At 39.4% G+C, this 13,952-nt stretch overlaps 1 protein-coding gene and 1 long non-coding RNA gene across 2 annotated transcripts; one reads left to right on the forward strand and one right to left on the reverse strand.

Moving 5' to 3' along the window:
- Positions 1–948: 948 nt before the first annotated feature.
- Positions 949–3,113, reverse strand: LOC120443157. The gene is made up of 3 exons (XR_005615197.1): positions 2,663–3,113; positions 1,932–2,039; positions 949–1,828 (listed from the first exon to the last, which is right to left on the reverse strand). It is a non-coding gene; the product is annotated as an uncharacterized LOC120443157 (long non-coding RNA).
- A 4,908-nt stretch (positions 3,114–8,021) lies between these two features.
- Positions 8,022–9,187, forward strand: LOC116328631 (prostate stem cell antigen-like). Its single transcript, XM_031750465.2, has 3 exons — positions 8,022–8,224; positions 8,605–8,712; positions 8,828–9,187. Exons 1-3 carry the CDS (start codon positions 8,071–8,073, stop codon positions 8,980–8,982), a joined length of 417 nt encoding a protein of 138 aa, XP_031606325.2. The 5' UTR covers positions 8,022–8,070; the 3' UTR covers positions 8,983–9,187.
- The last annotated feature ends 4,765 nt before the right edge of the window (positions 9,188–13,952 follow it).

The following is a 13,952-nucleotide window of genomic DNA, read 5'->3' on the forward strand; positions in this document are numbered from 1 at the left end:
TGTGCTTTTCAAGGTGGTCTTCACCCTGCTATCCTTCGATTACCTTCGTGTCATTTACAGTTTTGGTAAAAGAAAATAAATTAATTCAGATAATAATTTAAAAAAGAACCTTGCCAGACAAGACAAATGAAATCTGTTCTTAGAGAGCCAAAAACAGGATCAGAGCTCCGAACAGTTTCTTTTTAGAAGAAGAAAGAAACAGCGAAGCTTTGAGCTTGGCTTTATTTCTCAGTTTCTCAGAAAATCAAAGGTTTTATCAGGCTCATAAACCTCACACCTGGAAGACAGTTAAGGGTTTTCTAGACAAATAACATGATAAACTGCTATAAACTTTTACAAGTACGCAAAGTGTGCATTCACAATGATACTGGAAGAGGTGATGCATTCACCAGCTACTTCAGTAAGTATATCTGAGCAGTACTGGGTTAGGCACCCTTTCAGAATTGCCTTGATTCTTTATGGCATAAATTCAACAAGGTTCCTCAAACATTCTTTTGAGATTTCCGTCTATGTTAGCATTACACAGCTGTGGAAGATTTGTCAGATTCACATTATGCTGCAAAGCTGACAGACCCTGTGTGCTCTTGTGCTGTTGTAGCCCATCTGCTTTGTGCATTGAGAGATGCCCTTCTGCATACATTGGTTGTAACAGGTGGTTTTTGAGTTGCTGTTGTTCCTATCAGTCTAAATCAGTCAGTCTGGCTATTCTCCTTTGACCTCAACAAGGCGTTTAAAATACCTTAAATAATCTTTTTTTTCTCCATTTTGATGCTGGATTTGAGCTTCAGCAGGTGGTCTTGACCATGTTTACATGCCTAAATGTATTTAGGTGCTGCCATGTGATTTTAAGGAGCAGCTGAAGAGGTGTGCCTAATGATTTGGTTTATTAAAAATGTTAATAAACTAAACACAATTAAAGTATTTTACAGAATACACAAGACATTTAAGCAGTCTCCTCTAAATCATGTCCAGAACTGGAATTTATTGTTAGCCCCATAAATGTGTGGTGCACTTACCGAAGTGCAAACAGGTTCATAATCTCTCTTCTCATCATTCTGGTATGAGTTCACTTTGGTTTCATCTGCATAAGATTTTTTCAGACTGTGCAGACTCCTTTAGATGTTTTTTGGCAAAGTCTAATTCAACCCTCCTTTTCTTAAGTGTAACTAGCTGTTTGCACTTTGTTGTAAATTCTCAGTATATATACTGTATTCATGAAGCTGTCTCTTGACTATCAGGTACCTCGACTTTGACAATGATAGTCCTACCTCCTTCAAAGAAAGCTGGATGCCTGCACTTCAGTCACATATTGACTGATTTAAAATCAACTGTGGGTAAAACTGTGGTAAAACTACAAAAATTGCATCTTTGTCCAAAGCATTATGGAGTTTGAAAACCTTAAAGTGAACTTTGTCCATCTTTATCAGCCAGGCACATAATTTATATGAAATGCTCATAATTTATCTGTCCTTTTTTTAAATTTACAGCAACAACAAATCTGTTTTATTTTTATTTAATTAAACAATTCAAAGCATTATTCTGATTATATTGAAAATATATCCAACAGTACAGTAACTAACATCATTTACATTGTTAATTTTAAAAAAAAATATTCCTGGATTGTAATTTTTGGTTAAGAACAAAGTAAAACATGATTAAGATGTAGTTGTTCCAGAGCTTCAGAGGAAGACGGTGATTATGGCTGAAGACACCAGCAGGAGCATAGCACTGGGACCACTTGGTATAGCACTGTTGCACAAGTTCCCTTCACAGCAGCTCATAGGACTGACACATAAGGCACTGTTTATGCAGCCCTTAGAGACGGTACCTGTTAGACATGATGGGAAAACCTCAGTTTAATTAATGCTATGCTCATAAAATGTATGATTTACAGCTTTAAACACTTCTTAATACACTGCAGAACAACTTACCGCTTACAGTGAGGCTGAAACATTTGTCCATACCGGTAGGACAACTTAAGACATCAGTGCAGGAGTGAGGGTCAGAGAGTCCACATATGTAGCATTGTAATCCACATGCTGCAGAGAAAGAAAGAAAGCTGATATTCATGAATGAAGATTTGCCAAATGCAAAGCATCATCCATTAGACTGCAGATGTCTTAATGAGATCAAGAAAAGCTTTTTTTTTCATTCAGAGCAAAGGCTTCTTATAAAGTCTGTGGTACCACAGCTCAGAGAATGCACCGGGAAATTAAAACAATAAAAGAGAGAAAGAAAATAGAAAATAGAAAAGGAAAAGGACCAGGAGTTTTATTAATAAAAAAAGAGCGCAGCGCTGGGCGTCATATGTAAAAGGGCCTTCAGGATCTGCCGTTTCTATAACAAAATACAGTGAGGTCCTTAATTTGATTTATAAAGGCATTTTTAAAATAGTTTTGCATCTGTACATGACTATAGTGTATTTTAAATCAAACTGTTAATAGTGAAAAAGTTACAAAGATGCCCATTTTAAAAAATGTATTCTTTCTTTTTTTCCATCACAGAAGAATTTTGGTTCAGATGTCCTTTTCAAGGTGATCTGAACCTCTCTTCAGTTTCATGTCTCTTACAGTTTTGTTCAAAAGTAGAAGACCTGAAAGGACCAGTGATTATCTGATTATGTGGTAAAGAACAAGAAAAACCAATGATAAGCTGCTCTTACCTGTGGACAAACTCAAAACCAGGATCAGAGCTCCAAGAAGTTTCATGGTGAGAAGTAAGAAAGAAGTACACGATGTGTGAGGAGGACAGGTTAAATAGGCTTTGTTCAGCTCTTCAGTTTCAGTTTCTCAGAAAGCGAGTAGGATGGTACTGAAGCCCCTGCCCTCTTGAGAAGTTCAGGTCACTTTGAGAGGACTCAATGTTACTCTCATTCATGTGCACTTCTGCACATGCGCAAAATGTTCTTAGCACTTGCGCAATATGGTCACAAAAGAAGCCGCAGGAATCATAAACTTCATTAACAATAGCTCACTAGTACTGGGTTGGGCCCCACCTGCCTGAATCTGAGTGCAGCACTGCACACAGAATTCATCCTGCTACTTCTATCAGCAGCCACACCATGAATGAAAAATAGTGACTCTGATCCACTGTTAGCCATAAAAGCTGTAACATTTCCTCCACCTCGACTTTGACAATGATAGTCCTACCTCTTTCAGAAAAAAAAGCTGATGCCTGCACTTCAGTCACATATTCACTGATTTAAAATCAACTGCGATGAAAACTCTGGTAAAGCTACAAACATTGCATCTTTGTCCAAAGCATTATCGAGTTAAAAACCTTAAAGTGAACTTTGTCCATCCTTATCAACCAACCACATAATTTATATGAAATGCTCATATTTGCTCTGTCCTGTATTTTATTTACAGCTCATTACAAAACTCTTTTTATTTAATGATACAAAATGCAGAACACAAGTAGTTAAACAATTCAGCAATCAAAGCATTATTCTGATTTTACTGAATATATTGTCACGGTTAGCGCTGGTCAACCGTGGGGATATGAGGAAAGAGGACCCAAATGCTGGACTCTTTAATGAAGGCAGTCCTTTTTTTTTTTTTTTTACAGTGAAGTAAATAACAAAAACACAATAAAATAAATCCCGTTAGCTCCCTAGACTCCCGTGTCGTGTCTTCACTCAAACGCTTCCGCACTCTCGCCGGAAGAAACCATAAAGGTTTTCTTTTGTTTTATTTTTTAGTAGCGCTATCTGGAAGAAAGCATTTTTTGTATGATAATTTATAACAACTTGAGTGCTATATCTATAATGTTAACTTCACATTTTAATTTCTAGAATGAACCAACTTTATTTTTAATTCCCAGAAAACGTTCTCTTTTTTGTGATGCTCTTATTTTTCACATCACTTAACACTCATGGTTCAGTTGTGCTTTTCAAGGTGGTCTTAGCTCTGCTATCCTTCGATTACCTGGGGCGATCGTGGCTCAAGAGTTGGCAGTTCGTCTTGTAATTGGAAGGTTGCCGATTCGAGCCCCGGCTCGGACAGTCCCAGTCGTTGTGTCTGTGGGCAAGACACTTCACCCGTTGCCTACTGGTGGTGGTCAGAGGGCCCGATGGCGCCAGTGTCCGGCAGCCTCGCCTCTGTCAGTGCGCCCCAGGGCAGCTGTGGCTACGATGTAGCTTGCCATCACCAGTGTGTGTGAATGGGTGAATGACTGATTGTAGTGTAAAGCGCTTTGGGGTCCATAGGGACTAAGTAAAGCGCTGTAAGACGATGACTGCACACAGAAGCTTGGCTTTATTTCTCAGTTTCTCAGAAAAGTTTTTTATTAGGAAAAGGTTTCATTTCCTCATACACCTCACACCTGGAAGATGGTGAAGGGTTTTATGGCCAAATAAGATCATAAAACTGCTATAAACTTTTACTAGTACGTAAAATATGGATTTACAATGATACTGGAAGAGGTGATTCATTCACCAGCTACTTCAGTAAGTATATCTGAGCAGTACTGGGTCAGGCATTTAAATGTTTTTTCTCCATTCTGATGCTGGATTTGAGCTTCAGCAGGTGGTCTTGACCATGTTTACACGCCTAAATGTATTTAGGTGCTGCCATGTGATTTTAAGGAGCAGCTGAAGAGGTGTGCCTAATGATGTGGTTCATTAAAATTTCATTAAAAACTATTTTACAGAACACACAAGACATTTAAGACATTTAAGAATAATCAGTCTCCTCTAAATCATGTCCAGAACTGGTATTTATTATAGCGCCATAAATCTGCATGCTGCGCTTAGCTGTAGCCAGAAATACCAAAGTGCAAACAGGTTCAGAATCAGCACAGTTCAATTTGCTTTTAATGTTTTGATTGAATGGCTGCTTTTTCACTCCAAAGTGTGACCTGAACCAGAATCAGCAAGGTAAATATGAGTGTTACTTATCTGCTGAGCTTCAGTGGTGGGCTAATATCCACAATCATGCTTTACCTTTATCACTGTGGATATAATAATATATACTATTAACAGAATTATTAGCTTGAGCCTGGTTGTAACTGCGCTGACTTATTGTCACTGTGGGTTCATTGTCAAACTTAATTTGGCAATGAAATTGATGATAAAAAAAAAATGATGCAATGATTTAATTGTATTTATAACATAAAAGCACATCAGTATAGCATTCAGCTGAGGAGGCAGAGAGGCATTTTTGGATGGGCTTGGACTCGCAAGGCCTGCCCTCAACAGCAAAGCTGGTTCACTAACACTGACATGAAGCCATGCCAGTTTAAGACTCCTTTGAATCGTTTCCTTGATAGCCGATGTATTGTGTTGTTTTAGAGAGAGACCGCCTGAGGGCGCTAAAGGACAACCTGAGAAGAACATGATTACAGTTTTTTCTGAATGCTTAAGCCCTAACTGTGATTCTTATAGCACAATGTCTAAAACTATTAATACTTATAGCAAAACCACTCACTGAGTTTGCAAAACTAAAAGCACAAACACTGCTTTGCACTCAGTTTGCCATTTTGTAACACACACTTTGCAAACCTGTAGCTACAATCCACTGCACAGCACTCTTTTTGCAGAACTGTAAACACAACTCACGGCTTTACACTCAATTTGCAAAGGATCAACACACTCCTAGCAAAACTATACACATTTATGGCCATTTACACTATTTTGCCAACTGTCTGTCACACTGTCACATGTGAAAACTGTTTTAGATAATTAGTTCACTTTGCAATCAGCCTAAGCACTATAATACAGGTAAGCTCTGTGTGTGGAGTACAGTGGAGGGAGCAGGAAGAGTGAGAAGTAGAGGAGACCGAGGAAGAGGACGTGGAGGTGAAGAAGCAGGACGAAGAGGACAACAAGGACAAGGACGAGGAGGGGGGAGAGGAAGGGTAAGAAGAGTAAGAAATAGAACTGTGCTGATGACATCAGAGCTACAATAGTGGACCATGTAACCAACCATGGAGTGACCCTGAGGAAGCTGGCCAACGGGTTCAGCCTAACTCGAGCCGCTACACTGTAGCAAGCATCATAAGGACATTTTGAAATGAGAGTCGGTTAGTACAGTCACTTTGCACTAAGATTTGTAGCACTGCCGTGCTAATGAGAAACACAACAATACCATAGATGTAAAATTCCAGAAGATATTTTCCCTGTGCCTTGACTAGAGCAGCGCTCCCCAACTCCGTGCCTCGGACCGGTACCGCCCGTGAGTCGTTTTGGTACCGGGCCACGAGTCAAGGCTCAGGTGTGAAATGTATGGTTTTCAGGGTTTTATTGGTTTTCAGCGTTATTTTGTTATCGCTTTTATCGTTAACTCGCTTTTCCTGGGTCTTTTCACGTGTGTTATGAATAAATCTTCTTTTTTTTTTTGGTACCAGTACTAGTTTTATTTTGTTGTGTTTATCCGCGACACCTTAAAAGGCCGGTCCGTGAAAATATTGTCTGGCATAAACCGGTCCGTGGCACAAAAAAGGTTGGGGACCGCTGGACTAGAGGACATTTCATGTGATGTAGACGAAATTTTGTGGCCAGATCCACAGAGATGACACAATGTAGACTGATTTCTTTTTTTTCCTCAGTGAAATTACTATTTCGTTTTGACTTGAAATAAACACTTGTGTTTGTTTTGAGGTGTGTGAATAAACACCAGTACTTGAAGTTTGGATCCTCTATGCTTATGGACCTATGACAAAAGTATGAGCTCAAACTGACATAGCCTACCTTGTGCACAGAGAAAGCAAAAGCCAGATGTGTTTTTCATTCATACCATCAGTGTGTAGTTGGTGCATTGTGTGCTTATTAATTTGATGGCTTGTGTTTACTGTCTGATACAAAAATACCATTTTTACAAAGGTGTTGTGAGTTAAGCAAAGGTTATTCGCTTTTACAAGAAAACTACGTTTTGCTGATTGGGTGAAGAGTTTTCTTATTTGTGTGTAGAGTTTTGCAAAATAGCCAATAGTTACAAAAAATGTGCTCAAGCCATCAGAAAAACTGTAAATGAAGCCCAAGACAAAATAAGAGAGAAACTGCAGACAGTCTTTCATAGAAATCTGAAAGAGTTTAAAATCCTTATTTTAGGGGTGAAATGTGACAAATTTAGATGCACTGACTGCCCACATAAGTACCTCGAGGCAAAGTGTGTGCCTAGTGAAGAGACCTTCCTCTATAAAGACTTTGGTGAAGCACAGTGCACATATTCCACATGTATTACTTTTTTTTTTGTGTGCAAATGTAGTGTTTGGCAGTAGGTGTAAATAGCCCAACCAGAGGTTAAATCACCCGGACTCTCCATCAGCTATTAGAACAGAAAAAGCCTCTTGAATGAGAGGTAAGAGGTCATTTTAAGCACCTATGTCATTTTGTGTTTTGTCATTTTCTTTAAGACGAAAATTCAGGATCTAAATGTGAAAGTCTTATCTCCGAACTTTGTTTTTGTGATGATTAGTAAAACAACCTCAAACATTTGTTTGATAGGTAGTCAACTAATTAAGAAGCTTATAAAATGACCACTGTGTTCAGTTTTTTTTTTTTTTTTTTTGTGTTGTTTTTGAAATGTAGGCTTTATAAAAATCTTATTTTACATCTCATGGGAAAAATAAGATGAATGGAAGAGTTGAGTTTGCCTTCTGAATTTAATATAAACCATGATCATTTCCTAAAACTGACCAAACAGCAACCGGGAAGACAATGAACATCTAAAAATACCAGTAGGGATCAAACTCTTTCTTCCTTCTGAGCAGTCATGAGATAATGATACAATACTGATGTACTATGTTGAAACTGGTTTCTCCTTCCTTTAGATTTGTCTCATCAGCATCTTTCAGCTGCTTATTGAAAAACAACAAAAACAAAACAAAACTGTATTTCAGTAAACAGACTTTTCTTATGAAAATTCTTTTTCTTTTTTAACTATGAAAATAAGAACATTTGAACTCATGTTTTACATAGATTTTTAAAAAAGTGATGATTAGTCAGGAGCAGTCCTATTGGCTGTAGTGCCCTAGTTCTCGCCTTTATTTCCAAAAATGGCGAGTCTGGCAGTGAGGTCACTTAAGGGGCCACTGTTATTCAGGTCACTTTTTAGAAAGCTTTGTGAAGAAATGCAAATTCTCAGATTGTCAGAACAAAACAGTGGAAGTTTCGCTAAGAAAGAAAAGCTTAGCCACATCGTTTTCCCCTGTAAGACTGATTATCAAACTGAGTTCATGATGCAGCTTTATCGAGCTCTGATCCTGTGTGTGACTCTGTCTGCAGGTAAGAAAATATTTCATGTTGGTCCTGTGTGCTTTGACAGATAAACAAATGTATCGATTGGTAAAGGTGGTCTTAAAGTCTGTAAGGAAAGTGAAAGTTAAAAACTCAATGACCAGATTGTGAGGAAACAGAAACAGACACGTTATATATCTTCTTAAAAATATCTAAAGACTTTAGTTATTATAGAATTTAGTTATTAAGTTTAAAAACAATTGTTTACAGTTTAATTAGTATTTACTTTATCCAAGACTTTAAAGATTTCCTGTTTGATTTTGTTTCACTTCTCATTTTCTGCCAGCTCTCATCAAGCAGTATAAAATGGAAATATAAACCCCAAATAATTACAAGGACATGTGAAAGTGTGTTGTTTCTTTCTATAGTATGTGGATTACGATGCTACACATGCACAGCCGCTGATCCTAAATCCTGCATAGACCGCAAATCTTGCACCGTCATCTTCAACCGTTGTTTCTCTCTCAGAGTAGACGGTGAGTCGTTTTCTCATATCAGACTTGATAACTGAGAAGTCCAAGCATGCACAGTGATGCTGCACAGCATGCTTTGTGAAGTGGTTTCTGAGAGTTTTCTCCTCATGTCTTGCAGGTTATAACTTGGTTACAAAGGGCTGCCAAACCAGTGCATTATGCATTGGGTCTATGGCTTGCTGTGAAGGGGACCTGTGTAACAGCGCTATTCCAACTGGTCCCAGTGCTTTCCTGCTGTTGGTATCTTCAGCCATCCTCAAGTTTCTTTTCTGAGGCTGTGGAATGATGTTTTTCTATTTTTTTTTAAATGCTGCTTTCTGATTTTATTTTGTACAACTGAAGAATAAATAACTTTTGTGTACCATCATATGAAACAAAATTGTCCTTGACATTTTGATCTCAGTCAAAGTAATTCAGGGTCCTATTCAAATACTGTATTGCTTCAGTGTTAAGTTTTCCTAAAGCAAATAAAAATGCAACCAGAAAATACCTTTGTATATTTTTTGATTGATTAGTTTTAACTGCAGCTGGGAAGAAGGCAGATTTCTTTTCTCTTTCAGAATTCTCTGACTAAGACACAAACGGGGAAAGGGAGTGAGAGACACACAGGAAGCGCGAGAGTCAATACGCCTACACACGGGAAGTGAGATGTAAAACAGATGACATGACAGACTCACATAGGCAAAACAGGATTGAGACAAACACACAAGAGGAACCTCACAGAGAATAAACTATAAATAAACTATAAACTTAAATCATTAGAATACAAAAGTCAGAAAAATTCAATAAGCTCGTACAGAATGTACAGTAGCTCTCATTTGGTTGGTTTGCTGTTGTGTTGCTGCAGCTGTTGCAGACGGATTCAGTACAGAAATATGAACCAATGAAGAAGTGAAAATGAAGACGGTATAATTAGAAAGCAAACTTTTATCTATGAATGATGCATCCGGTCTTCTGTTTATTTGATTTCCTTCCTGTCTCATTGGTCATCCTTCAAGCTCAGTGCACCTAGTGCTCCGATTACCACTGGAACCACTGTTACCACAACTGTCTGCATCTTCTCCAGCTCTTCTCTAAGCCCAGCTTCTTGTGTTACTTCTTCCTGACATTGCTGTCATTCGGTATCGCTAAATCTATCACTACGGCCATCTTCCTCCGCTTGTCCACCACTACTATGTTTGGCAGGTTAGCTATCACAATTTTTTCCGTCTGCATCTGGAAGTCCCACAGGATCTTAGCTAAGTAATTCTGGACCACCCTCTATTTTGACCTTGGGACTTCCAGCTATACTCAGCAAAGATGTTTCTATACAATGCTGGCCACTTGGTTATGGCGTTCCATGTATGCCCTTCCTGCTAGCATCTTGCTGCTGTTATGTGCTGGATTGTCTCAGGGGCATCTTTACACAGCCTGCACTTGTGGTCTTGCCCGGTGTGATAGACCCCAGCCTCTATGGATCTTGTGCTCAGAGCTTGTTCCTCTGCTGCCAAGATTAGTGCCTCTGTGCTGTCTTTTATTCCAGCTTTGTCCAGCCACTGGTAGGATTTCTGGATTTCAGCCACTTCCTCCATCTGCTGAGGTACATACCAGGGCTCGCAAAATTTCAAAATCCCTGGTAGCCCTTCGGGCAGGCACTCTTCAGTTTTTGGTAGCCCAAAATAATTTTAAGTAGCCCGAATAAAAAAGAGAGCAATTTTTTAATGTTTTGTTTCCTTTACAATATTATACATTAAAGTATAATATTGTAAATTATACCAATTCGCACCAATTCAGAGGAATTGGTGCGCAATTAATCGTCACTCACCAATCAGTACTGCCGCTCTCTATACACCGTTCGCGCGATCGCAAATTGAAAGTGAAAGCAAAAACCAAGCGCAAATTCAAACGCGATTTCAATATGTCACATATTGACAGTGGCTCATCGATGCCAATGACATAATTACTCAGCTACATTTGCGAAAGAAAATGCAAAAGCATTGACACATATTTTTCCTTCCTATGATAGCCCGACGGGCAGGGCATATCAGATTTTGGTAGCCCGACTGGAAAAATCGCTAGCCCCGGGACTTCGGGCTAGCGATTTTGCGAGCCCTGCATACCATGGAGGTCTACATCGTTTCGTCTCTCTGGGTCCGGCCACAAAATTTCGTCTACATCACATGCAATGTCCTCTAGTCCAAGGCACCGGGGAAAATATCTTCTGGAATGGCGTATCCAGGCCTGACATGATGCTTGGTCAATATCCCCACATGCCTCCTCCATTGCCTGTAAAAGGGCTATGCGTTGATGGGGATGACGGCCATAGACCTTCCAGCGCCAGGCAGAGAAGAACTCTTCAATTGGATTCAAGAATGGAGAGTATGGGGGGAGGTTGAGTACAGTGAAGAGTAGGTGATCTGTAAACCAGTTGCGGACCAAAGCAGCCCTATGGAAACTAACATTGTCCCATATGATGATGTATCTGGTCTGCTCTGGTCTCTGAACATTAGTGAGCATGTCATGTAAGGTGTCCAGGAATGTAATAATGTGTGCAGTGTTATCGGGCCCAGGGTTGCATGATGGTGAACAACACCATTTTGACTTATAGCTGCACACATAGTTATGTTACCACCACGTTGTCCTGGGACATTGATTATGGCAGGGTGTCCAATAATGTTCCTGCCACGTCTCCTTGTCTTAGTGAGGTGAAAACCAGCCTCATCCACAAAAAACTGCTCATGACCCATGGCATCTGCCTCTAGCTCCATCACTCTCTAGACAAGACAAAACAAATGCAGCACAGCAGGCCCATTCACAGCACTACAGTATGCACTTCCAGATTCAGTACCAATGATACTATAGCTTACCTGCACATAGTCATATCGCAGCTGTTTTACACATTCACTTTGTCTTTCAAAAGGTACTCTGTAGATTTGTTTCATTCGGATTCTGTTGCGGGCAAGTACACGACCTAATACAGAAATGCTCACATTTTGTATGTTTTGGAAGGTGGTGTCATCCTCAATTATGCGCTGCTGAATTTCGCGTAGCCTTATGGAATTATTTGCAATCACCATATTGACTATATGGGTTTCTTGGTCTGCAGTGAAAATTCTTCCTCTGGCCCCAGCATCTGGTCATCTAGCAATTCTGTAAAGTAACAATTTCAGTATTTTTAAATCTATGGTATTGTTGTGTTTCTCATTAGCATGGCAGTGCTACAAATCTTAGTGCAAAGTGACTGTACTAACCGATTCTCATTTCGAAATGTCCTTATGATGCTTGCTACAGTGTAGCGGCTCAAGTTAGGCTGAACCCGTTGGCCAGCTTCCCCCAGGATCATTCCATGGTTGATTACATGGTCCACTATTGTAGCTCTGATGTCATCAGTATTTCTATTTCTTACTCTTCTTACCCTTTCTCTTCCCCCTCCTCATCCTCCTCTTGCTCCTCCTTGTCCTCTTCCTCTAACTTGACCTCCTTGTCCTTGTCGTCCTCTTCGTCCTACTTCTTCACCTCCATGTCCTCTTCCTCGGCCTCCTCTACTTCTCACTCTTCTCACTCTTCCTGCTCCCTCCATTGTATTCCACACGGGCAGCTTACCTGTAGCTTATTTATAGTGCTTAGGCTGATTGCAAAGTGAACTAATTATCTAAAACAGTTTTCACATGTGACAGTGTGCCAGACAGTTGGCAAAATAGTGTAAATAATGGCCATAAATGTGTATAGTTTTGCTAGGAGTGTGTTGATCATTTGGAAATTGAGTGTAAAGCACTGAGTTGTGTTTACAGTTCTGCAAAAAGAGTGCTGTGCAGTGGATTGTACCCACAGTTTTGCAAGGTGTGTGTTACAAAATGGCAAACTGAGTGCAAAGCAGTGTTTGTGCTTTTAGTTTCGCAAACTCAGTGAGTGGTTGTACTATAAGTATTAATAGTTTTAGAAATTGTGCTATAAGAATCACAGTTAGTGTCACGGTCCTGGGTCGGTGACCCAGTGTTTTGAGTTTCTTGTGTCTCTGAGTTTTGTATTTTGATCTTAGTTCCCTTTGTTCCCCCAGTTTATTCTTTAGTCTAGTGTCTTAGTTTGGCTTTCTTGTATTCTCTTTAGTTCTCTGAGTATTTAATAGCTGCCCTTTATGTCTCTTTGTTGTTGTTCTGTGTTTCTTAGTTGCTCTGTCTCCCCTAGTCTAGTTTGCGTCTGTGCTACTTCCTGTTTTACTTTGAAGGTCCATGTCTCTTGTGAGTGTATTCTACTTTGCTCCCTCGTCTCGTCAGTTCTGATTTCTCCCAGCTGTGCTCTCCTTCTGTCTCTCATTCCCCTCGTTACTTCCCAGTGTATTTAAACCCTGTGTTTCTCTGAGTCAGTGTTGCGTCGTCCCTCAAGCTGTGTGTTTCCTCGTGTGCCTCTCCGTCAAGTGTAAGTTTATATTTCCCAGTTTAGTTTAGTTTAGTTGTGTGGATGCCTTATGCATCCACACTATTGTTTTCCTGTTTCTCTTTATTCTTTATCCTACTTTATTGTGTGGATGCCCTAAAAGGGCTTCCACACTATTGAGTTCCTGTTTCTCTTTATTCTTTATTATTCCCCTAGTTGCTTCCATTACACTTTTTGGCACTTAACTACTTTCTCAGTTTTCAGCCGATTTTCTCAGTTCAAACTCTATACTGTTCTGCTCTTTCTGCTAATGATGGCTATGACTTTTGGTGTTTATTACTGTTATACTTTTTAAAATATTACACTTTTTCCTTTAATTTGTCCCATTGAAATGAATGGGAAACTTCCACAATTCTGCTAAAACTTGCTTGTCTTTGAAACTTAACTACTTTGTCATACTTTCACCTAGAAACTCCATTCAAACTTTAAAATATTCTCAGATTATTGGGCTATTCCTGTCTGATTCAGCTTTTTCAGATCTTCTACCGTTTTAATCTTATCTCTCTTTAAGTTTTCAGTTGCAAATTGTGATTTTTCAGAAAATACATGTGTTGCTATGGTTGCTATGCAATTAAGTCAGAGTGAGTGCTGGTCCGTTCTGAATTTTCTCTTCATGTCTAAACAACTTCTTGCTACTCACTCAATTTCCACTCAACCCCACAAATTATACATCAAAACGTAGGTATTTTTGCTGGCTTTCAGACAATGTCACTATCTTTATTGTGAGATTTACCGTTTTTTCGCAATTTGCCTCGGAGTGACACAAGGTCTCAATACTCCCATTCAAAGTCTATGGGAGGTTTTGAAATTCAGAGCTGAAATTCTGAAAC

The sequence above is a fragment of the Oreochromis aureus genome, linkage group 12 (assembly GCF_013358895.1).
Source record: "Oreochromis aureus strain Israel breed Guangdong linkage group 12, ZZ_aureus, whole genome shotgun sequence".
Lineage (NCBI taxonomy): Eukaryota > Metazoa > Chordata > Actinopteri > Cichliformes > Cichlidae > Oreochromis > Oreochromis aureus.